The sequence below is a fragment of the Podarcis vaucheri genome (assembly GCF_965113315.1).
Source record: "Podarcis vaucheri genome assembly, chromosome: 7".
NCBI classification, from domain to species: domain Eukaryota; kingdom Metazoa; phylum Chordata; class Lepidosauria; order Squamata; family Lacertidae; genus Podarcis; species Podarcis vaucheri.
The window spans coordinates 86,311,717-86,336,813 of NC_138765.1; the positions used below are offsets into that span (position 1 = coordinate 86,311,717).

Below are 25,097 nucleotides of genomic sequence, written 5' to 3' on the forward strand. Positions count from 1 at the left end.
TGGACCAATCAGGGCCTCCTGCCCTCCCTCTCCACGGTTGGGAAGGAACGGCCGCGGGCGAGCGGAGGGGAGAAAGGGCGCAGACGGCGCCCTGGGCGGGGAGGCTCCTCCTCTCTCCTCCCGCGCAGAAGCCATGGCTCTCCTGGGCCGCCTAGGAGCCCTCCTGCAACGGGCCGTGGAGACGGTGAGCGGCGGGGCGAGGGAGCGGAGCTGGGCTAGCGGAGCTGGGCTGGCCGCTTGGCTCCCTGACTGGCTGGCCGGCTGGTCAATCAACTGATCAGGGAGCTGACTGGCTACCTGATTGGTTATCTGGCTGGCTGGCCACCTGGCAAACGAATTGATTGGCTGGCTGGCTGGCTGGCTGGCTGGCTAAGAAGCTGACTGTCAGGCTACCTGGCTGGCTACCTGACTACCTAATTGGTTGGCATGGGCATAGCCCCCCCATCAATACAAATCTGAGGTTCTGCCCCCCCCAAACAAAAATCCTGGCCATGCCCATGTTGGTTGGCTCACTGGCTACCTGGCTGGCAGGCGACCCACTCAGGTGGGGTCAGGGATGGAGCTCATTCCTTAGAAAACCGCTTCCCTCTTTGTTCCCATCTGCCTGTCCTTTCAGGGTGGGCTGAGGAGCAGGACCAGATTTAGGTTTGATGAGGCCCTAAGCTACCGAAGGTGACAGGACCCTTTATATGTCCAGCTGCCCTTTGTCAACAACAAACTGTCACTGTTTTTTTGTGTTGAATACAGTGGTTCCTCTGGTTGTGGACGGGATCCATTCCAGAGCTCCGCGCAACGTGATAGAGCATTTCTGCGCGAGCGGCAAAACCCGGAAATATACTTCCGAGTTTGCCACTTTCGCAACCCAAAGTTTACGTTACCCGAGGGCAACGTAAGCCAAGGTTCTACTGTATATGCTATATGGTAATTTATGGACCTAATAGGTGTCTAAAGACATTTGCACATAACAAAATGTATTTTATCAAAGTAATTGTTGAACTGAAATACAATTAAGAAGTAGTATTGGGGGCAAGAGAGTGGGGCCCTAAGCTATAGCTTGTTTGGCTTATATGTAAATCCAGCACTGCTGAGGAGGCATATAAGCAAGGGAACAGCGTGGGCCTTTACCCTCACAGCAGCTTTCTCCTCCCCCCCCCTCGCAGGAGGAGCCACGCCTGGACCTCCCGGCCGCCTTCACGGACCACTGGAAGGGCATCACCCAGTATTACCTGGAGACCACCGGTAGGAACCCCTGTGGCCACGAATGCCAGCACTCCCTTTTGTGTGCATCCACACCTTGCTTTTCTTCTTGTTGAGCTGTTGCTACTTTCTTTACCGTTGCTCTTGCTGTTGATTGATGGAAACGCAGAGCTTATGGTACACAGTTATTTTGTGGAGGTGGAGGAAGTTTCTTAGATTAAGTTGGCTGTGATTCCTGCATTGCAAGGGGGTTGGGCCAGATGACACTTTGGGTCCCTTCCAGCTCCACAGTTCTATGATTCTGTGAATGTTCTTTTCCGAAGGAAGGCAGGTGACATGCAGGCTGAAAGGGAAAATAATATATTTGTGGCCCAAGTTGTCCTGACCTGTCAGACCGGTGTGGCACACATTCAAATGAGGCTATATATGGAGTTGAGATGCTTATCTCCCACCTTCCTGGCCAAAAAGTGCCCTGGAGACACTCTTATCAAAATGATAATAAATCTTTCCCTTAAAAAACAAACGAACTATGAAATCAAGGTGAGCAAAGGGGAATCTATAGGGACAGAATGGGCTAGTTTTGTTTTCTGCCATTTCCCCCTTTTAAGGATACATGACACCTTTGGATCCAGCTGACATTTCCGAAGAACTTTGAAAGGCAGGAGTATATGATGATAGTATGAGAAAATGCTGTAGAGTGGGCCAGTCCTTGTTTTCCAAGAGGGAACCACCCTGCTGTTTTGTGAAAGAGCAAGTAGAAATACTTGTATAAATAAAATTATGGATAAAAGCCAGTTAACACTGGCAAAAAACAAATCCTGGCCCATAAATCAGCCTCCACCTGTGTGGTGTCCTCCAGATGTTAATGAACTGCTACAACTTCATCATCCCTGACCCTCCAGTCTTCCTGTCTTGGAATCTGGAGGTTGGGGAAAGCTGCTACAGAGCTTCTGGGATCAGAGTCTGGTTGAGATCCTTTAGCCATATACAGAACTTGCCATGCAGTTGCAGAGAGGTCTGCAGCTGCATTCTGCAGGTATTAGTTCTGGATATTAATTTTTATTACATTAATATCAGACCCTTCCTCCCAAAGGAGCCCAGGGGAGCAAACAACAAGGAAGAAAGCAAAAACATATTAAAATGTTTTTAAATAATGTTGTTCAACCATCTTTTCAGTGCTTGGGTAAAGGAATGAATGAGATCCCTGTGTTTGATGAAAAACGGGTGAGTGGGTATGCTTGTGACAAGCTGATTGTCTTTTCTCAAGATGAAAACAAGCCAGCAAAAGAGACGGACATCCCCTGGCGCTTGAAACAGATGCTAGATATCCTAGCGTACGAGGAGAAGAAGCAGCCATCGGGGGAGACAGGACCCTGTTTGGAGTACTTGCTTCAACACAAAATCCTGGAGACCCTCAGCACTCTGGCAAAAGCAGAGGTACCACAGCTTCCTTTCTGAGGCAGTCCTGTACTTTTCTGCTGTCCCTCCCACCCAAGCAGCGTCTGCTTTGCTGAAATGCAATAGGAGCAGGGCCTTTTTGGCAGTGGTGCCACTGGCTGCAGGCATGACCCTCACTTTGCATGGAGGAGTCAGGCAGTGGAAGAGAATTGCATGCCCAGTTTAAGGGGTTCCACAGAGGATGCCTGGTCTGAGAGCTCCCCAAAATCCTGTTGCTGGGTTTATCTTTTAAGCCAAGGATGGGGAACCTGTGGCACTCCAGGTACTGTTGGATTGTCCGCCCCAGCCAACATGGCCAGCGTACCTCCCATGTACTATTCGTGAGGCAGAAACAGAAGCAGAAGCCAGCTTTAAACACCTCCTAAAGATCCATCTCTTTAAGCAGGCCCTCCCGGCCTCTTAAGAGTCATCACGTGATCCTACCAGATTATTTATTGATGTTTAACTGAATGTTTTATTGATGGCTTCTCTGTTTTTACTGATGTATTTCTTTTTATTTTCGGTTTTAAATGTTGTAGAGACATTTTTCTTCTTTAAATCATCTTACTGTGTTTTATGTTAGCCGCTTAAAGATTTTACATACTTTAAATATATATATATATATATATTAGATTTTCCATAATTATAACAAATATCACATAACGGAATAACACACAAAAACAAAAAGAAAAATACATCAAGAAATAAACAAAAATAAACAATGAAAACAAATTAATTCTTTAAAAGTCCAACCATATAAACATCTTAATTGACTTCCTCCAGTCCCTCCCTTCCTTTTCCTTTTAATTGAATGTAACAGCTTTCCAATATCATTATTAAACTAAAATATCTCCAATTATAAGTTTTTCACTTTTCTTAGTGTTCTAAATCCCATTTATTTGATTATATCCTAATTTAATCCTAGACCTGTTTGTTACTTTCAAGTAGTTTCTAATTTTTTATATTACAATATTTGTTCAAGTAGTCCTTAAATTTCCTCCAATCTTCTTGAAATTCCTCTTCTTTCTGGTCGCGGATTCTTCCAGTCAGGTCAGCCAGCTCCAAAAAGTCCATCATTTTCATCTGCCGTAAAGATTTTACGTACTAAGTGGTTTATAAACATTATTGATGAGGATGACCATGGAACTCTCCTGCAGAATAAATTCAACCCACAGGCACCTTTTCTTTCCCCCCTTCTCTATTCAAGTAGGTGTTTGGAAGCAGCAGCTAGGCATAACTCGAAGGGCTGTTGCTGGGCTATTTTATGCTTTCTGGGTTGTTTGCAATTTTAGGGTGCTTAACTGAACTCCTAATTTTTGGCGTTGTGTTTTATTTTGCTGTTCTCACTGACTTGCCTGAGTCAGTCTCAAGGCTCCTTGAGGCCTGGCAGCAGGAGGGGACAGGGCAGGATCTTCCGAAGGGACCCTCTGTAGCAGTACTCTTGTCTCTCTTCTGATCCCCAGTATCCCACGGGGATGAGGTCTCACGTGGTCCTCTTCTTCAGCCGCTTGCTGGGACAAATGCAATGCCCTCTGCTGCATTACCTGAACGTGTACAGGCCTGTCCAGGTGAGTTCCTTTCTGCTGAGCCAGCCAGGGTTCGTCTGAGTTGCCCATGCCAAAGAAGGCAATTTCTGGCACTCCCCTCTCCGTCAAATCTGGTGAAAGTTCCAATTAGCATTGTACTCCGTGCTGACAAAGAAAAATCAAATTCTGTGCCAAGGCAACTCAAGTTCTGCTATAAGAGCAGGATTCCATTTTCGAAAACAAAGCAGACTTGCATGTTTTCTCTTGGTTCGCGTGATTCTGAGCCCTGGGCTCAAAACTCTTTTGGTTACAATAAGATTGCATCTTGTGTGTGGGTTTGATGTATAAAAACTCTTTTCGCAGTGGGTTTTCCCTGCACAGAAAAAGTTATTAATCTCTCCAACTTGCTTGCATTTAACTTGCAGGATGTCAGCCAGCGGCCTTCAACCACGTATGGTTGAAATTGAGCATCTTAAATGTGTGTAAGATGCGATTGTAAAAGGTAAAGGTAAAGGGACCCCTGACCATTAGGTCCAGTCGTGGCCGACTCTGGGGTTGCGGCGCTCATCTCGCTTTATTGGCCGAGGGAGCCGGCGTACAGCTTCCGGGTCATGTGGCCAGCATGACTAAGCCGCTTTCTGGCGAACCAGAGCAGCGCACGGAAACGCCGTTTACCTTCCCGCCGGAGTGGTACCTATTTATCTACTTGCACTTAGACGTGCTTTCGAACTGCTAGGTTGGCAGGAACAGGGACCGAGCAACGGGAGCTCACCCCACCGTGGTGGGGATTAGAACTGCCGACCTTCTAGGCTCTGTGGTTTAACCCACAGCGCCACCCACGTCCCACAAGATGCGATTGTACTGTATTCTTAAAGCATCTTTCTACCCATTTGCTCCTTGGAGCCACTGCTACCCTCACCCATCCACCCGCTGTCCTTCTACAGAAACTCCTCCACCTTGGGAACGACGCGCTAGGCTCTGAGCCTGAGAAGGAAATGATGCAGCTTGTTGCTGCCCTGTGTACCAAGATCAAACAGGATCCGGCCCTGCTGCCCTACGTCCTAGAGGTGAGGGACTCTTGCATCTGCTTGCATCCAGGTGCCAGTACATCTTTTAACAGTCTGGGACAGACTGCAGAGTGCTCTGTTTTCGCAAGGTCTGTGTGTGCGTGTATGACCTTTAAAGCCCTAAACGGCCTCGGTCCAGTATATCTGAAGGAACATCTCCACTCCCATTGTTCTACCCGGACACTGAGGTCCAGCGCCGAGGGCCTTCTGACAGTTCCCTCCCTGCGAGAAGTCAGGTTACAGGGAACCAGGCAGAGGGCCTTCTCGGTAGTGGCGCCCTCCCTGTGGCACGCCCTCCCACCAGACGTCAAAGAGAACAACAACTACCAGACTTTTAGAAGGCATCCGAAGGCAGCTCTGTTTAGGGAAGCTTTTAATGTTTGATGTATTACAGTATTTTAATATTTTTTTGGAAGCTGCCCAGAGCTGCCCAGATGGGCAGGGTATAAATAAATTATTATTATTATTATTATTATTATTATTATTATTATTATTATTACTGCTACAGAAATACACATACCTGATCTTTTATTGCTTTATTTTCAAAAGTTATATAGCATTTACTCAACAGAAATTATCTTAAGTCAGTGGTTCTGAAACTGTTCTCTCCCGGCCAGACCACTTAAAAATTGCTGAGAGTCTTGACAGACCACTTAATTCTTTTTCTGCCTGTTTCCACAGTTATTCGGTGTGTGTGTGAGAGAGAGAGAGAGAGAATGAATCCCCAGTGCTCCCAAACCATGCATACTAAGCAGACGTTTCATGCTGGGTCTGCAAATCAAGCAGTGTATGAATTGCATGAAATAGCTAACTCATTTAGTTTTAGGAATCAAGCGGTTTACTTATTATTTGAAGGGGCTCAGTGGGTGTTGCTTTCTGCAGTGGGTGCTCAGCTGCAAAGCTCAGGTTCATTCCAAGCATGTTGATCAGGCATAGGCAAACTCTGCCATCGAGATGTTTTGGGACTACAACTCTCATCATCCCTGACCACTGGTCCTGTTAGCTAGGGATGATGGCAGTTGTAGTCCCAAAACATCTGAAGGGCTGAGTTTGCCTATGCCTGGTGTTGATTCTGGAGGAGCCACCTATGGGTTGGACCCAGCTGGGGGAATGTGTCTTTGCTTGATTTCCCACCTTAAGCCCAGCATGCCAAACAGGGATAATGTAGCCAGATTCTCCCCCCGTTTTCAAGGGCAAGAATGTGGCGAGTGGGCAGAAAGTGGATCCGGCCTTCCAACCTCAGGGAGCAACAGCAGAGCCTGCCTTGGACCCTTCCCGGACCCTGCCCACCCCTGTAGAGCAGGACAGAAGACTGTGCCCAGAGGAAGCTTCCTGCGAGGTGCGGCTTGTGGAACCAGACTCCTCTGCCCCAAACCTGGTGACCTCCCTCATCAGCTTGTGCAAGAGCAAGGTACAGGGCCGTGGGGTGGGGCGTACGCTGCCTCTTGCTAGGGCAGGTGGAGAAGGTGAGACTTCATATCAAGGAGGGGCTTCCTGAGCGTTGTTTTCCCTCCCTTGCAGAAGAGGAAGGTTGCCCTCAAAGCTCAGGAGAACCTTCTACTGCTAACCAGCATTGACCATCGAGCAGCTGCCCTGGCTCTGGCGCGAGACAGCAGGCTTTGCCCCCTGGTGGCTGACCACCTCTGCACGCTGTGCGAGGCCATCCCAGCCACTGTCAACCCTGCCGATGTCACCACGCTTCAGCCGGTCAGCTGGAGGTAAAGATACCCCCAGAGTTTGGTTTGTTTTTTAAAAAAAGTTTTTATTGGTTTTCCAAAAATTTTAAACAAACAAACAAACATAAATCTTAACTGTACTTAATCCATTCTTCATAACATTTTTAGGTGACTTCCTCTAATCCCTCTGGCTGAGTTTCAGTATATATCTTTGTAACCGTTTTTCAAAACCAAATTTCTCATAAGATTAACTTAACCGCTTAACGTCATTCTTTCTTTTCATTTTAACTTTAAACATTTTATTCTCTAACATCACATATTTAAATCCTAAGCCTGTCTGATATTTGCAAATTTTCCCAATTCAGTTGTCTTAACATATCTAACTAAATTTCATCCATTCCTTCTGGTACTCCTCCTCCTTCTGGTCACGGACTCTTCCAGTCGGGTCGGCTAGCTCTGAAAAGTCCATCATCTTCATCTGCCATTCAAGATACCCCCAGAGTTTTGGGGCCACAAGGATGCCTAGACCTTGGTCATCCTCCAGCAAGTGAAGTGGCCTAGCTGGTTTTGCGTGGCTTGTTCCCTGGGAACCAAGGAGCCCTCATTGGGGCTGTTTAGGAGGAAGTATTGCTTCTGAAGACCAGTTGCTAGACACCCCAGGAGGGGAGGGTGCTCTTGGGCTCGGATCCTGCTTGCACATTTCCCTTTTGGGAATCTGGTTGGCCGCTGGACTAGGTGGGCCACCGGCCTGATCCCACTGGGTTCTTCTTGACGTTCTTATGGGTGCAGGTTTCTCCCTCCCAGCCCACAAGTCTCCATAAATCCATACACCATTTTGTAAAAAAACAACCAACCAACTTCCAAATGCAATGCTGCCAATTAATAATTACCGTATTTTTCGCACCGTATTTTTCGCACCTGACCATAAGACACACATAGTTTTTAGAGGAGGAAAAGAAGGAAAAAAATACGAAACAGTAGATATATGATTTTTGTGGTTCATGCTGTGGCCACAGACATGATATGTGATCTGATGGTGAGTTTGGGGTAGCCAAATGCAAAAATCCTGAGAATCCATGTGGATCTATGCTTTGTAACCACATTTTTGCGCCATTGCGGCCCCACAAACAGTGGATATGTGATTTTTTTGGGTACAGACTGTAGCCATGGACATGCTATGTGATCTGATGGTGAATTTGGGGTGACCCAACGCAAAAATCCTGAGGATCCATGTGCTTTTACTTCCTCCCTCCCAGGCAGCCTCCTTTATCGCTAGAGTCCCTTATCTCCCTACCCAATCGCTTGCTGATCAGCCGCTTTGTTTCAACATCCCCTTCCCTCTTTCTAAAAAGAAAAAAGTGCAATCTGTTTTTTTACCCCTGGGCAATTCAGCTCCAGGGACCACGCATTCGCTCCATAAAACCCACAGACATTTCCCCTTACTTTTTAGGAGGAAACAAGTGCGTCTTATGGAGCAAAAGATACGGTACATTGAAAATATGACAGCATGTTAAACGACATTTAATTGAGGACACAGAGTATTTGGCACCATTAAGACTCAAGCTTGTATTGAATCGGTACTAGATTCCCTATCAAGACTTGGACTGGGAGAGACACTGCCAGAGTCATTCTAGATGGTGCCAGGCCCCAGGGATGTTTCCTTTTCTTCCTCCCTCCAAACAATGCCTGGCACTGCTACTGAGTGGGGATAACAGCCCGCCCACCCCCACTATGGGTCTTGGGGTCCCAGTGCCCTCCTTTCAGCATTAACTGTGCCTGTGTGATATCTGGCACCGTGGGGAAGCATTCCCCCATTTACATATACAGTGGTACATCGGGTTACATATGCTTCAGGTTACAGACGCTTCAGATTACAGACTCTGCTAACCCAGAAATAGTGCTTCAGGTTAAGAACTTTGCTTCAGGTTAAGAACAGAAATCATGCTCCGGCGGCGCTGCAGCAGTGGGAGGCTCCATTAGCTAAAGTGGTGCTTCAGGTTAAGAACAGTTTCAGGTTAAGAACGGAACCTCCGAAATGAATTAAGTACTTAACCCGAGGTACAGTATAGTTCAATAACTTTTTATTGATTTTATTGTCACAAAAGTAATACAGAGACTTTCACATGGGCAAGGAGAGCCAGTATGGTGTAGTGGTTAAGAGCGATAGACTTGTAACATGGGGAACCAGGTTCGCTTCCCCGCTCCTCCACATGCAGCTGCTGGGTGACCTTGGGCTGGCTAGTCACACTTCTTTGAAGTCTCTCAGCCCCACTCACCTCAGAGTGTTTGTTGTAGGGGAGGAAGGGAAAGGAGAATGTTAGCCGCTTTGAGACTCCTTCAGGTAGTGATAAAGTGGGATATCAAATCCAAACTCTTCAAGGGAAATAACAGTACAATAGCATCTTATGCACAATTAACTTGCACAATTTCAACCTTGTGTGGTTTAAAGCTGGCTGGTTGAAATTGTGTAGATTAAATGCAGGCAAGGTGGAGAGCTTAAAATTTGTGGTTTTTTGCACTGGGTTCTCCCAGCGTTGAAAGAGCTTTCAAGTGCTCTGTCTTGCTTACCGGAATCTTTCAAGATCTTCAAAGCTCTCTGCCTTGCTAGGGGAGTAATTCCTGTTCGGTGCACCAGCTCTAGAAGATAAGGATTCTCATGTGGGGGCAGGTTTGAAGGGGCTAGTTCAGGTATACGTGTTTTTGCATATATCTGTGATCCCTGGAACTTAACCCCCACACAGAATGCAATCGTACTTTAAAGCTGAAGAGCGTATGATTGAAAAACTGGGATACGCAGAGATAGAGTGGTACCCTGGTTCTCAAACTTAATCCGTTCCAGGAATGCATTCGACTCCCGAAACGGTTCGAAAACCAAGGCGCGGCTTCCGATTGGCCGTAGGAGCTTCCTGCACTCAATCGGAAGCTGCATAAGCCATGTCGGACATTCGGCTTCCGAAAAGCGTTCACAAACTGGAATACTCACTTCCGGGTTTGCGGTATTCGGGAGCCAAGCCGTTCGGGAACCAAGGTACTACTATAAAACTAACTTTCAGTGAATGTCAGGCAAAGTACACACCTCCCTCCCTATTCTGTGTGTCTATAACCCAAACCAGTCTGTTTTGAAGCTGTTAGACTTACCGTATTTTTCGCACCATAGGACGCACTTTTTCCCTCCTAAAAAGCAAGGGAAAATGTGGGTGCGTCCTATGGAGCGAATGCAGGGGGGGAGGCAGGCGGGCAAAGCCCGCAAGAGCCGCACACAAGCTCCGTGCGCTCTTGCGGGCTTTTCCACAGGAGGGAGAAGGGACTGACTGGCCAGGAGAAGCCACGGTCTCTTTAAAGGGGTTGCGTGGCTTCTGCGGGCTTTTGCGAGAGGTGAGGGAATTCCCCCACCTCCCAGGAAAGCCAGGAGAAGCCGTGCAGCCCTTTTAAAGAGCGCGCGACTTCTGCCAGTTTTGCAGGAGGTGGGGGAATTTCCCCACCTCCTAGAAAAGCCAGCAGAAGCCGCACAGCCCCTTTAAAGAGTGCAGGGCTTCTGCGGGCGGTGGGGGAATTCCCCCACCTCCCGCAAGAGCAGGAAGAAGGTCTGCGAGAATCGCACAGGCTGCCTGCAGCCTGTCTGCTGCTCCCAGAGCTGGGGGGGTAATCATATTTTTTCCCTTGATTTCCCCCTCTGAAAACTAGGTGCGCCCTATGGTCAGCTGCGCCCTATTTTGCGAAAAATACGGTATTTTGCCTCTCACTCTCAATCTGCCTGACGAGGTGTTTGGACAGATCAGTTCTCCATACATTGCTGAACTGTACCTCTCGCCCTTCCAGGCTTCAGGGCAGCTGCGTTGAGGAGAACGCCTTCCCAGGCCAGGCCAGCCTGGAGGCTTTCTTTGCCTGGCTCGATCTCTGTGATTGCCTAGTGAAAGAGGCGCACCCGGTAAGAGACCTCCTGCTGAGAACTCACTCTGAAACTCACCTACAGGTGGTACCTAACACCAAGGAAACTAGAGCTAATACGCCCAGGAACCTCACCAAAATGCTGGAGAGGGTGCACCTCCACAGGCACATACCTCCACATGTGGTGGGAGTGCTCCAAAATCCAACTATTCTGGACAATAGCTATACAAGAAATATGTAAAATAACTAAGCAGGTATTAGAAATCACCCCAGAACTGGCCCTACTATATTCCAAGACAATAATCCCCACTCATATAACAAAGAACTCATAGCCCACCTACTCTCAGCAACCAGAAATGTCATAGCCAGACACTGGAGAGACCTGTCAAGAGTAAGCATGGACCAATGGTACCAAATAGCATGGGAAACAGCCCTACTAGAAAAATTAACCGATAAACTGAAACTGACACGGGGACTAATAGAAGACGATACCTTCACCCCAATATGGCTCCCCTTCATCACATACACAGCCCAACAAGACGACAACAAGAATCCACCAACAGCATATGAATCAATATGGCTAACCTGATCCAAAACACCCACCCACCCCACTCACACACAAAAACAAAGATCACCACAGCCAACCACAAATGAACAACCACACCCTAGGCCAACCCCAACTTCTCTCACCACCAAAGGAACACAAGTGAATAGCAAAGAGAACCTGCACAAAAAACAGTGACACAAAAACCCACACATACATTAAGCAAAACAGAAATATTGCCTCCCGACCCCACCCCCACCCACCACGGCCCCCTCCACCTCTTCTCCCCTTTTTTCTTCCTAATGTAACCTTAATGTCTCAACAAATGAAACTGACCTATGGAAAATGTAACTTGAAAAAAGAGGCATTGTGCATACCTTTGTAAACCAAGAAAACTTTAATAAAATATTTAAAAAGGAAGAGACCTCCTGCTGAAATCTCCACCCACATCCACGTAGTTAAGTCTTTGGAAGCTGCCTCAGGCTCTTTGCCCCTTTCCCTCCAAGTTGCAGGGAGCTTTCTGCGTTGTCAGTTCTCCCTTGGCCTGCTGGCTGATTCGGGTTTCTGAATGAGGAGGAGCTGCGGAGATCACGATGAGTCATTGTGGTGTTTCACCCCACCAGGTTGTGGCAGGTGCCGTAAGTGAGACGGTGGCTCAGAGGTTCTTCCAGGGAGTCCTGCAGTCCCAGCTCCTGCAAATGTGAGTCCAAGCTTAACATGGAAAGAGGGGTGAGCACCAAGCCTTGTCCTGCTTGGGGGAACTCAGAGACCTGCCTAATAAGCCCATGGCCAAAGTCACCCCCCCCCCCATTCATCCCTGTCTTCCTTGGCAGGTCAGAACGCGGCATCCTTCTCTCGACAGCTGTCCTGACTGCCTTGGTAAGACACATCCGCTCTCCTGCGCTCCTCCAGGAATTGGTTGGGTTTGTGCTGGGAACCAAGGAAGAACCCGCAGTGGCCAAGGATTTAGGCCACCAGCTGCAACACCACCTCTGCTCCCAACTGATTGAGCGCTGCAACCACCTGTCTGACGAGGTGAGCTGAAATCGTGCTGGAAAGGTTCCACCTGAGCAGGATTCCTGCAAGCGTCAGTGGGGAGAAAGATGCAGCACGCAGCGGTGGCTCAGTGCTTGGGTCAGGTTGCCCTTAGGGGGCAACAGCTTGCTGGACCTCAGGCTGTTCAGGACGTCATCTTGATAAGACGGAGGTCTTCAAGCCTTTGAAGGCCAAGCATCAGCGCTTCCTTGTGGGAAGCAATCAAAAGCCTCAGAGCATGTGCAGAGGACTTTTTCTGAGTCACAAAAACTGCCATGCTCCCAGGAGTTTCAGAGCGGGGTTGGGGATTATGGGTTTTGTTGGGCTTGAGGTCTTCTCCCCACTTGTTGCGAACTTACCCCTGGGGCGACAGTGATGACCAAAGACCACAGCAGGCCAAGGAGATCCCAGCATGGGGGACGGTTTTCCAGCCCTCCCCCTGCCCCCCAAACCTTCCCTTGCAAAATGGAAACTCTCATGGTGCCTTTGAGGCTTAGTGAACCCCAGGGAAGGAATCAGGCTCAGCTCTTTAGGAGGAAATGAAGCCTTCAGCAGTAGCTGAGGCTTCCGCAGGATAGCAATGAGCTCTGCGGTTGAATCTCTACTCTACATGGGACTGCCCTTGAGACTGACCCAGAAACTCCAGTGGGTGCAGAATGCACCTGCTGGGGTTTCTGGGTCAGTCTCAAGGGCAGTCCCATGTAGAGACTCCTTACGGGGTCCTTGTCGTGGGATCACATTCACCCAGTGCTATATCAGCTGCACTGGCTCCCGGTGGAGTACAGGATCAGGTTTAAGGTGCTGGTTTTAACCTTTAAAGCCCTATACGGCCTAGGACCCTCGTACCTACGGGACCACCTCTCCTGGTATGTCCCACAGAGGCCACAGGGAGGTTAGGCTGGCCTCAACCAGAGCCAGGGGTTTTTTGGCCGTGGCCCCGATCTGGTGGAACACTCTGTCACAAGAGACTAGGGCTCTGCAGGACATCTTTCCGCAGGGCCTGCAAGACAAAGCTGTTCCACCAGGTCTTTGGCCAAGGCACAGTCTGACCCCCTCCTTTGGTAAGCCCAATGGTTGCCATCAATTTGATTTTGAATTGATTTTAAATTGAATTGCTTTTAGAATGCTGTGTTACTTTTATTGTTGTTAGCCGCTCTGAGCCTGGCTTTGGCTGGGGAGGGCAGGATATAAATAAAAACAAATTATTATTATTATTATTATTATTATTATTATTATTATTATTATCTGCCAGGCCCCTTAGTAAGGTCAGAAAAGGAACACCGAAATGATCAAGGGGAAGGAGCGACTCTCTTCTGTAGAGAGTTGCTCTTCTGCGTGGATCCTGCTTGCAGGTTTCCCTTTGGGGCATAGAATCATAGAATCATAGAATCATAGAGTTGGAAGCGACCACAAGGGCCATCGAGTCCAACCCCCTGCCAGGCAGGAAACACCATCAGAGCACTCCTGACACATATGGTTGTCAAGCCTCTGCTTAAAGACCTCCAAAGAAGGAGACTTCACCACACTCCTTGGCAGCAAATTCCACTGTCGAACAGCTCTTACTGTCAGGGGCATCTGCTTGGCCACTGTGAGAACAGGACGCTGGACTAGATGGGCCATTGGCCTGATCCGGCAGCCTCGTCCTATGTTCATGGCTTGATCAAGATGGGAAATGACAGTCTGCAACCCCAAAACCCAGCAACTTGGTGCCCTTGTCCCTCAATAGCTGCTCTTGCTTGTCTTGAACTGACCTTCCCTGCCGGCTGCCTGGAGTTTCTGCGGGTCTCCAAGAGGGGGGGCTCCAGGCTGCCTGAAGTGAGAGCTTCTCTCCCAGAAGGGAGGCTTCCCATGGCCAACCCCTGACTTCCATCTCCCTACACCTTTTTCCAGGTGGCAGGAGGTGGTGGAACTCAGCAGCTTCCAGTGCTGGGAGCAGGGCCTCCTTGCGGGCTTTCCTGACTCCTTGCCCTCCTTCCCTCTTCCCCTCCAGATCAGTATGGCCACCCTGAGGCTGTTTGAGGAGCTGCTGTGGCTTCCGGATCGCCGTGTCATGCAGCGCCTGGTCCTGGACCACCTGGAGGAGCGCAGCTACCTCCTGAGAAGCCCACCTGGGCAGGAGGAGTCCCTTGCTCGTGAGCAGGAGCCCTGCGAGGAAGGGTTGTAAGTGAGAGCGGGAGAGGAAAGTTGGGGGGCGGGACCCTCGTCCAGGCCAGCCACTCAATGCTTCCGTTCTCTGTCCCTGTAGAGAACTGGAGGAGGATCCCTACTTCATAGACGGGTTCCCAGGCACCAGCTTCCAGGTCTCTACCAAGCTGGGCGTCCCTGCCCCAAAGCAGCAAGCCCAGCCCGAGGACGTGAAGGAGGTGGTCAGCAGGTACGAAGTCAGGGCAGGGAGACCGGCTCACAATACCTGAACAGCTTAACTGTGCTCTGATGGTGTTTCCTGCTTGGCAGGGGGTTGGACTCGATGGCCCTTGTGGTCTCTTCCAACTCTATGATTCTATGAACTGAACTCACAAGGCAGGCCTGCGCCAGACTCCTCCACCCCACCCCAGCCAGGCCCAAGCATTTCAGACATGCTAGATAACTCTGTGGGTCTCTCCCCCCCCCCCAACTCTACAGTTCTATGGTTCTTATTTCCATGAGGGCCAGCCAGGTGTGGCTGTCCTGACCACTGCTGATGGGAGTTGTAGTAAGCACAAGGTAGACAGGGGCTGCCATCAAGGGAGCTATGTGGCTTGGCCATTTTACAGGATTTTTTAAAATGGCTGAGCATTTTGGTTGGAGCTTGTATGATATATTAGGCCAACAACTTGGCTTTCTGCATCCAGCTTGGTTTTTAACCCTGCCCTGATTATATCTCTGCAATGTATATATATATATATACAGTGGTACCTCGGGTTAAGTACTTAATTCGTTCCAGAGGTCCATTCTTAACCTGAAACTGTTCTTAAACTGAAGCACCACTTTAGCTAATGGGGCCTCCTGCTGCTGCTGCCACGCCGCTGGAGCCCGATTTCTGTTCTCATCCTGAAGCAAAGTTCTTAACCCAAGGTACTGTTTATGAGTGAGTGGAGTCTGTAACCTAAAGGGTATGTAACCCAAGGTACCACTGTATATATATGGGTTATCTGGTCCAAACCCCTGCAGGAATCACAGCTAAAGAATCCCTGACACCTGGCCATCCAACCTCTGCTTAAAATCCCCAAGAGAAGGAGAGGCCACTGCCTTCCGACGGTTAAGGTTCCATGTTAAGGTTCTTCCTAATGCTGACCCTCACACCTCTGTCCTGGGTCTCAGAGGCTTCCTTGCACCCCATCATTGCCATCCTGCTTCCTTTCTCAGCTTCCTCTGCCTGGTTCCCAGTGAAGCAAAGACCTCTGCCTACCTGGAAGAGGCCGGGTATGACACCTATGTCCACGATGCCAGTGTGCTGGTGAGTCCCTTGTCTCCCTGCCTACCTGATCTCTGCTTATGTGTGATTCCTGGCGTTGTTCCCTGCTCCTGCGATTCACAGCATTTGAGTTAATTCTCCTTTATTGTCTCAGCTGGGCCTTCAAGAGCCTCTCCTTAGCCCCTTCCCCTGCCCACCCTCTTCCATCCATCCCCTCCTCTTCTGTCAGTTCCAGGAATGTTGTACCAAGGCGTCTCACTGGCACTGGCCAAAGGCCCCTGGGCCCCTGGAGACCTGCTCTGCCAGCACCGGCTTCTACGAGGGCCGTTTCTTGGAAGTGCTCTTTGAACGGCTGATGCGCATCCTGGACCAGGTAAGGATGGGAAAGGGATCCTTGCTGGGAGTGGCCAGCATCGCGAAGACCCTGGAGCCTGGTGTTTCTGTGGCCTAGAAGCGGCAGGGAGCGACAAGTTTCAGGGCCTGCTTCCTTCTCTAGGATGGAGCGCTAAGATTCTCCACCAGACTGCCTCAGCAGGGGAGCTGGAAAGCTGGGCTCTGCTATGAGAGGCCAGCTCCATTTGGCCTCCTCTCCCCTCACCTGTCACCTGGGGGCAGCCATTCCGTCAGGCGGTCTCAGGGGAAGAGAAAGTGGGAGCAGCAGGGCTCATTGCATCAGCTGTGCTGGAGGCCCAGCTCCTTCAGCCGCCTCCTACCCCTGAACTGGGCCACCTGGTCAACTATTTAGAAATCTCTGCCTGAGTTTTTGTTTTCCTCATCCCTCCCTTTCCTTTTCCCCTTGTGTGTTGTGTCTTGTCTCGTAAGCCATTCCGGGAGCCTCTGGCTGATGAGGAGGGTACCCAAATGCTCTAAATAAGTACAGTGGTACCTCGGGTTACATACGCTTCAGGTTACATACGCTTCAGGTTACAGACTCTGCTAACCCAGAAATAGTACCTCGGGTTAAGAACTTTGCTTCAGGATGAGAACAGAAAGTGTGCTCCGGTGGCGTGGTAGTAGCAGGAGGCCCCATTAACTAAAGTGGTGCTTCAGTTTAAGAACAGTTTCAGGTTAAGAATGGACCTCTGGAACGAATTAAGTACTTAACCCCAGGTACCACTGTACATAAGAGGAATGGGGAAGTGAATTATGATCTTCAAGTGAGCTGTGCATAAGCAAGCTGCTGGCTAGCTCTGTGGAGGCTCCTTTTATTGGCACAATATGCGAAACCAGTCAGATTTTGGACTGTGACCTTTACACATCTTCCAATCCTGAGATCATGGGGTGGTACAAAGTTATTTTGGCACCTGTTTCCACCGCGTCATTTTCCCCTGGCACGGTGTATGACGAAGGAGACAAAGATCACAGACAGGGCATGGCAGACCACTAAGAAAGCAAAAGGTTAGATAGGTGGCATGATGTTCAGACAGCTGAGGCTGCCTGTGGGCGGAAGTGTGCTTCACACCCAGCGATCATCCCTACAGGGAAGGCCTTGAAATGCCACCTTGCAGCTGGGGCTCATTCCATAACATAACAAAAAGGTCTTGGTTGCAGAGAGCAAATGCAGAATGTTGTGGGTGGGGGGAATCGCTTCTCTCCTGCTCTCTTCCCTCCCCCTCCGGTGACCCTCTATGCCTGGCTGTTTGTGCAGGCTGTGAATGACGCCCCACGGTTGAGCCCTCTGCCCTCTTCTTATTCCTCCCTTGCAGCCCTACGCAGTGAACCTGCAGGTGACGTCGGTGTTGTCCCGCCTGGCTCTCTTTCCCCACCCTCACCTCCACGAGTACCTCCTGGATCCCTACTTGCCTCTGGCCCCCGGCTGCAGGACCCTCTTTTCCGTCCTGATCAGGGTAATGTCTAGTCTTGGCAAGGCAGACGGGGTGGGTGGGGAGAAATGGGGAATGCTGCCTGGGGAAGAAGGTGCCTTTTGGGGTGTCCTGTGCCTCTAAGCTAAGGGGAGCCCTGTCGTCCCTCCCCACAGTTCCTCCTCTCCACCTGACTTGGAGGCCTGACTCACAAGCCGCCCCGCTGGTCTCTCCTCCTTCCAGGTGATTGGAGACCTAATGCAAAGGATCCACCGGATACCAAACTTCCCCACCAACTTGCTGCTGGTCCGGAGGGGGCTGATGGGGCTGGTCCCTGCTGAAGAACAACAGTGAGTGTTGGGGGGACATGACACACAGGTTGAAAGGGCTGGTGCCGACCTCCAGTTTGGAGAAAAGGAAAGGTAAAGAAGAGGCTGCATGAGATGAGGGAACCCTAAAACGATAGACCGCATGCAGCAAGTGAATAGAGAAAAATGAAGCTGAATGGTGGAAGATTCAGGACAGATAAAAAGAAAGGACTTCTTTGCGCAGCACAGAGTTAAACTATGGAACTCCCTTCCACAGGAGGCAGTGGTAGCCACCAACTTGGATGGACTTAGAAGAGGATTTAGAGAAAGTCAAGAAGGAGGAGAGGGTTGTTGATGGCTGCTAGCCAGGATGGCTCTGTTCTGCCTCCACAGTCAGAGGCAGCAATGCATGTGAACACCAGTTGCTGGAAACCACTGGAGGGGAGAGAGGGCTCTCGTGCTGGAATCTTGGCTTGCAGGTTTCCCACAATGGGCATCTGGTTAGCCACAGTGAGAACAGGATGCTGTACTATTCTCATATTATATTCAGGCACATCCCAAACTCTCAGGTGTGGTGGGAGGGATGGGGACGACCAAGCCTGTCATTTTCATATTCATCTACTCCCTTCACAGTCTGATATTTGCAGCATTGCTGCTGCTTCCCTAGCAGGATCAGACAAAGCTGTGCAGGCCATAGAATCAGAGACTTGTAGAGTTGGAAGGGACCCCAAGAGTCATCTAGTCCTTCCCCTTGGGAAGCAGGAATCACAGCTAAAGACTCCCTGACAAATGACAATCTGCATGGAGGAAATGAGACTGACCTGTAAAGGAGGCAGTCTTTGGTTTAAGTCTCCCCTCCGGCAAGCTCCTGTCCTCCTGGGCGTGACGCTGGACTCCTCTGCTAGGGTTGCAAAGGACTCAGATAGTGCATATATGATGAAGGTGTTTAGCAAATGTAAAGTGCTGTCGTTCTTGAGAAGCAGACGTGGGGAGGAGAGCAATAGGAAATGAGGGCAAGGCCGCTTCCTCAGCCTCACATGCTGCTTCCTTACAGGATCGGCCATCGTACCCTCCTGGAGGGGGTGGTTGTCCTCGAAGAGTTCTGCAAGGAGCTGGCTGCCATCGTCTTCGTCAAGTCCATGCGCGAGGTCCCCGCCTGACGTTCCAAGGAGCGCACTGCCCCTTTTGGACCCCACACTTCTCAAGGGATGGATGCACAGCTGGGGTCTGGAAAGGGCATTTGTGGCAACCCTAGAGGGCCCTTTGCAGCCTCGTGAGAACCGGGCCGCAGCCGTCGCTGGTTGCCTTCATGCAGGGAGAGCAGAGGCAGGCCCCCTGTGCTTGAAGGGCTGCCCAGGAGCCCCACGCCCAGTCCCTAGAGCCAAAGTCTCAGAAGTCAGGCTGCGACGAGGCGAGACCTAGCTCTCCCTGAGGCCGAGCGTGTGGTTCCTCAGCAAAGCCAGAAGTGCTCTGCCTTCTCCCTCCAAAGTCTCTCGCCTTGGCTCCAGTTGTGATTTCAGAGCATCATGGCTCCCTCCCTCCCTGCCGGAGCCTGGAGCCTGCATGTGGCACCTCAGGGCAGTCTGGTACAGAAGATACTAAAGGCTCCTCCTGGACTTTCTGGGTTTTTAATCTCTGGCTTGTTTTATTTAATGTTTGCCCAATGGGAAAGTGGGGCAGGCAGGGTGACCGAAAGCTGCTTTGTGAAAGGAAGAATCTTCCTACTATCCATGGCTGGGCGTTAGGAGTGATGGGGCTGCCTGCCTCGATTCTGACCTTCTCTGCAGGCCGCAAAGGCCAAGCCAAAGAGGGGGAGACACTATTTGCTCCTAACCACAGCAGACATTGTTTTCTTCTGCTCCTTTCCGGATTGATCTGTCCAGCCTCAACTCCTCAGGAAGAGCCCTTTCCCTTTTGTTTTTACTTTCTATTCTAACAGAGTTTCTGCTAGCCTTCCTCTCGTCAGCTGCAACTTAACCCCTTCCCAAAGAGCCTCTCTCAACGTTGATTCGCCAGATGGCGTTGGACTACATCTCTCCTCATCCTTAGCTTGCAGGACCAGTTGTCAGGGACTATGGGAGTTGTAGTCCAATAGCACCTGGAGACCCAAGGTTGAGAGAGGCTGAGTCACAGGGTGGAATAGGACCTGGGAGGCTAGGGTTCGAATCCCCACTCAGCCATCATGAAACTCACTGGGTGTGATCTTAAGGCAGTCACTGCCTCTTGGCCTCTCAAGGTTGTTGTGGTTGGAATTATATGAGAGAAGAACCACATGTGCCGCCTTGAGCTCCTTGGAGGAAAAGGTGAGCTATTCGTTTCAATACGCAATATGTAAATAAATAAAGGCCACCACCAGCAGCCTTGGCTGGGGCAGGCTCCACCCACCATGGCCAGGCACGGCGTCCAGTCCATTGTGGGTCTAAAGACTCTTTTCAAGTGCAATACATGTGAGGAGGGAATATGCCCCCCCCTCTCCGTAAGCTGGGGCGCACTTGGTGTCTCCACACTGCAGCTACAGATTCTCTGCTTCTACCCTGGTGGGTTTCTTACTCGTGCCTTGAAATAAATAATCTGTGGTAAACGTCCTGGCTTTGCTCACGCTCATGTTTAGGACCTGTGGGAAGTCGCTGAGCCCCCTTTTCTCATTTACAAACAAGAACATGCAGAAACAGTAGAACACGGGGGGGAAACTGGCCTTTTTAATTTTATTTTTACCAAGCCTGGCTGGATTCTACAAGGCTGCAAATCATCCATGAGGGTGGCAAAAGCTCTAAGCTCCTCCTGTCAAGGTCCTATTTCTTGCAGCTGTGGGGAGAACCCAGAAGCTGGGCATTTGGGGGCGGCATGCACAGGCATTGCCATGCTCCTGGTGCGGAAAGGTGGAAGAATCACAGCTGTGAGCTGCCACTCTGGAGCAAGAAAAGGTTCTCCTGGCCGGTTCCAGAGTTCAGGCGCCATGCCCTCAGCTGTTGCGTCGTTTCCTGCAAAGGCACAATGCAAGGTGCCCTCTGTGGCACCACAGACTCCCAACGTCCCTCATTCCAGCAAACAGTGAGCCTTTTTGGCCCAGCTGAGGCTCCTCCAGGGATCCCTGCCTGGCCCGAAGTCACCAAAGTACACACCCAGGGCCATCCTGTATCTCCACAGGGGGGTGGTTCAGCTGTGAATGGGGACAAAGGACTCTTCATCAAGCCTCTGCAGGATCCGGCTCCGCAGGGCCTCGTCCTCCACCTTCCGCCAGAGGAAGGCTCCACTCTGCAACGCCGGGGGCGCTTCATCCAGCCACCGTCCCTTGTCGCCTACAGCCACCATGATGTTGAAGCAGATCCCATCGCTCTGCCCGGGTTCCTTCCCAAGATGCTGGACCCCAAGCAGGCCTTGGATGTGGACGGGCACCTGGGGCTGTGGCAGGGAGTCCTGGAGTAGGCGCAGGATGGCCCCCAGGAGCCTGTGGCCCAGGTGTGAGGGAGCCAGGCCGCTTGTGGCCAGAGGAAGGCCCGGAGCCCCTGCTGTCCCCTGAAGCACCCACAAGTCACCACTGCTGCCAACGCAGACAAGCAGCAGGCGTTGGCAGATGAAGGCGCAAGGCAGCTCCACGGGCAGCGTTCGCGGGTGGGCCGGGCTGGCTTGGTACCGCAGAGCCAGCTCTATCAAGGGCAAGATGTCCCGGGAACGCAGAGGCAGGGAGGGCGTCTCCCTGTTCCACCACCGGGCCTGCAGGGATTCTGCGTCAGCTTCCTGAAGGGTCTTCAAGGCACCACCTGGAAGGGAGAAGATGCCTGGGGTTAGGTGGGAGTCGAGACAATTGTGCCATGTGTGTGCACCCACAAGGATGGATTTTCTCTGCTATATGCTAGCCTGATCCAGGGTTCACTTTCCTTGGAATGCTCAGTGGAGACTGGTGTTTTTAGGATACGTGTGAAGGCCATTACCTTGCAGAGAAACTTGTTTAGCAACCTCCTCTAATTAGACTGTAGCCCTCATTGGGTCCAAGACCCCAAGAATCAGAAGGGACTCATCCAGTCTGACCCCCACCCCCACTCCAAACACACTCTAGATGTTCAGAAGTGGCCTTGGAACACAGCCACACCGGGACACCCTACTTCTTGCCCAGTTTAATGCTTTGTCCTTCACTGGGGAAAGGAAAAGCACGGAGCCCCAGCTTTGAGAAGATTTGTGTTTGCAAAGGCACTGTTAGAGCCGAGCACTTTTGTCCTGGGTCCCAGATCTCCTGCCCATCTCCTGGGTCCCTTCTTAATAAGACTTACAGGGCTGGTGATAATGCTGAAAGGCCCAAGGCCAGCGAGAACTCAGGCCAGTGGTTTCCACAGTGGGTGGTAATACCCCTTGGGGGGGGAGGCGACAGGATTACCTGGGAGGATGCTAAGAGGCAATGGGGGGGGCTGGAGGGGGGCCCCTCTGAGGGCACTGATGGCTTATTTAGGATTGACCAGGCTGGCACCTCAAGTGAAACATCTTCCTTACTTCGTATTTACTGCTCTTACTGCTTTCAAAGCTATTTTGTTTGGTCACATTTGTCCGTCTTTATGTTTCTAAATTATCACAAGTCGCCAGATAGCCAATTATTGCTAACAGCTATTAATTTTCTTATAGTTACTGTACATCTGTGAAGCTTTGTGTATATTTGGGAAGTACATAAATGCAGACATTTCATACTATAAATTTCCTTCATCTGTATGTTTTTGTTAGTAAGAATGTATAAAAATACTTTTCATGCAAAATTCTTCGTCGTATATATTTTTAAGCTGCAATGTTGGATCAGAGCATGTGTTTATTTTTCTGAATAAATGTTTAACTAATTGTTACTGTTCTGAATTTTTTTGTATTATCTTGCTTAGTGGGTGGTGCAAACTGCTGTTCTGGATAATGCTTTCTATGGGATAGTACTGAAGAAGTTTTGGAAGCACTGTGGCACAGATGGGCATCTCTGCATGCAAATCAACTTTTGCAAGTGCATGCCCTGGGTCTAGGAAGGCCCAGCAAGCTTCCTGCATTCCTCTGCTGCTGTTGCAACCCCCAGCTGGCTCTGCATCGAAGCAGGGCACCCCTTGCCAAGGGGATAACCCCGACCTCCCAACCCGCGCAGCTCCAAGCCCCCCCCCCCCCCAGATGCGCCCGGGCCAGCACCGGTGGGTCGGGCGAGGAAGACGAAGCGGATCCAGGCGGGGCCCCTCTCCTCCACGGCCAGCAGTGTGAGGGGCTGGCACTGCAAGCCCGTCTCCTCTTGGACCTCCCTCCGCATGGCCTCCACGATGGTCTCCCGGGGCTCCATCCGCCCCGCCGGCAGGTACCACCGCCCGTGGCACTCCCGCTTGGCCTCCTGCATCATCAGCACTTCTCCCTGTTGGGCGAGGGGGCGAGGAAAGATATATAGACACATATACATTGTGGGAGGGGGGCTGTCAGGCCACTCCCTGCCGGACCCCCGCCTCCGTGCGTGCGGGCTTGTGGATGCGGCAAAGCAATCTGGCTGCGGGGAAGGATGCTTTGCAGCGTTGCTTGGCCTGGCGCGCCGTCGAGGGGCCAAGGCAAGCCAGCCGCGTCCAGCCTGGGGGTCCTGGGCAAGCGGGCAACGCTGGGCAAAGAAAGGGAGAGAGGGGAGCGCCTCCCCCCACCCCCGAGAACAGCCGCAGCGTCAGTTTCTCCTCCCGTCCCGCAGCCGCACCTCCTCGTTGAGCAGGACGGCCAGGACGATGTAGCAGGTGTTCCTCCGCAGGCGCGCCGGCTCCAGATCGCGGCCCTGCGGCGGCGGCGGCGCCACCACCGGCCAGCCCCCGCCGCCCAGCACCGCCGCCACCTCCTCGTCCTCCGCCGCCGCCCCAAGCTCAGCCGCCAGCGAGGACATCCTCGCCAGGGGCGCGGAAGACGCGGGGACGGGGCGGGCGCGCGGAACTCTGCACGCGCTCAGGGGCTCGCTCGCTCGCGCCTGCTCCCGGGGCATGGGAGGCGGGGTGGAAGGAAGGCAGGCAGGCAGGAAGGAAGGAGCGGCTGCTCGGGCCGTTGAGGGGCGAGGCGATGGGGAAGGAGACGCCTCTCCCGCGCCAGCTGGCTGCTGCGCTCGCTTCCTGTTGGACAGGGACAGCGTCAATCGCCCGATGACATTGTGACGCGCAAGGTAGTCAGACGTTCAAAAAACAACAACACCGCTTCGCTCTCAGAGGAATCGAACATCAGAGGAGCAGGATCAGAGCAGCACCCTGTTCTCACAGTGGCCAAACCTGCAAGAGCCCTCTTCCCTCCTGCGGTTTCCAGCAATTGACATTCAGAAGCATTTGCTGCCCATGAGCGAGGAGGCAGAGGATAGCCATCAGGGCTAGCAAGCCCTCGATACCCTCTCTTCCGCAAGGAATTTGTCTAATCTGCTGCACTTCATTTTATCCGTCATGAATCTTCCAACATTCAACTTCACTGGATGCCCAGGAGTTCCTAGTTTTCCTCCCTTATGAGAAAGGGAGAAAACATTTTCTCTACCAACTTTCTCCATGTCCTGCATTATTTCATAAATTTCTCTGTCACATCTCACTTGCCTTTTCTCTAAACACTCAAGTCCCAAGTGCCACTACCATTATGCACAGGGGAGTCTCCCAAGCCCCTGGATCATTTTGGCTGCCCTTTTCTGAACCTTTCCCAACTCTTGTGTCCTCTTTGAGGTGAGGCAACCAGAGCTGTACACATTATTGCAAGTACAGTCACACCTTAGATTTATTCAACAGCATTGTATCAGCAGCTTTGTTTTCATTTCCTTTGCTGATGATCCCTAGCGCAGAACTTGTTTGTTTTTTTAGCCGCTTCACCCTACACCAACACCTGACTCATGCTGTCTACTATGACCCAAAGGTCTCATTCCTCGTCAGTCACTGCCAGTTCAGATCCCATGGTATATATGTGAAATTCAGATTTTTGGCCCCAACATGCATCACTTTACACTTGTTTGCATTACATTGCTTTTGCCAATGTAGTACCCATTATGTTGGACAAGGTCTTTTTAAAGCTCATCATCATCTCTTTTAATGACCCTAAATGACTTATTATCATCAGCAAACTTGCCCACCTCACTGCTCATTCCTAACATTAGATCATTTATGATTATGTTAAAAAGCACAGTTCCCAATACTGACCCTTGGGGGACTCTACTTCCTGCATCTCTCCATTCAGAGAACTATCAATTTATTCCTTCTTCACTTCCTGCAAGCTAACTTGTG

At 50.8% G+C, this 25,097-nt stretch overlaps 2 protein-coding genes across 3 annotated transcripts; one reads left to right on the forward strand and one right to left on the reverse strand.

Moving 5' to 3' along the window:
- The first annotated feature begins 47 nt into the window (after positions 1–47).
- Positions 48–20,459, forward strand: FHIP2B (FHF complex subunit HOOK interacting protein 2B). Of its 2 annotated transcripts, XM_082229977.1 has the most exons (17): positions 50–184; positions 1,161–1,239; positions 2,465–2,634; positions 4,098–4,202; positions 5,105–5,227; positions 6,420–6,638; positions 6,749–6,945; positions 10,723–10,831; positions 11,959–12,035; positions 12,169–12,370; positions 14,361–14,530; positions 14,616–14,744; positions 15,716–15,806; positions 15,994–16,137; positions 17,471–17,611; positions 17,810–17,916; positions 18,929–20,459. In XM_082229977.1, the coding sequence occupies exons 1-17, from the start codon at positions 134–136 to the stop codon at positions 19,032–19,034; spliced, it is 2,220 nt and encodes a 739-aa protein (XP_082086103.1). In that variant the 5' UTR covers positions 50–133; the 3' UTR covers positions 19,035–20,459. The 2 variants fall into 2 exon arrangements, with proteins under 2 accessions (XP_082086104.1, XP_082086103.1); XM_082229978.1 differs by lacking the exon at positions 15,994–16,137 and having other exon boundaries at positions 48–184.
- A 103-nt stretch (positions 20,460–20,562) lies between these two features.
- NUDT18 (nudix hydrolase 18) lies at positions 20,563–25,087 on the reverse strand. The gene is made up of 3 exons (XM_082230389.1): positions 23,561–25,087; positions 23,023–23,236; positions 20,563–21,635 (listed from the first exon to the last, which is right to left on the reverse strand). The coding sequence occupies exons 1-3, from the start codon at positions 23,834–23,836 to the stop codon at positions 21,031–21,033; spliced, it is 1,095 nt and encodes a 364-aa protein (XP_082086515.1). The 5' UTR covers positions 23,837–25,087; the 3' UTR covers positions 20,563–21,030.
- Positions 25,088–25,097: the final 10 nt, after the last annotated feature.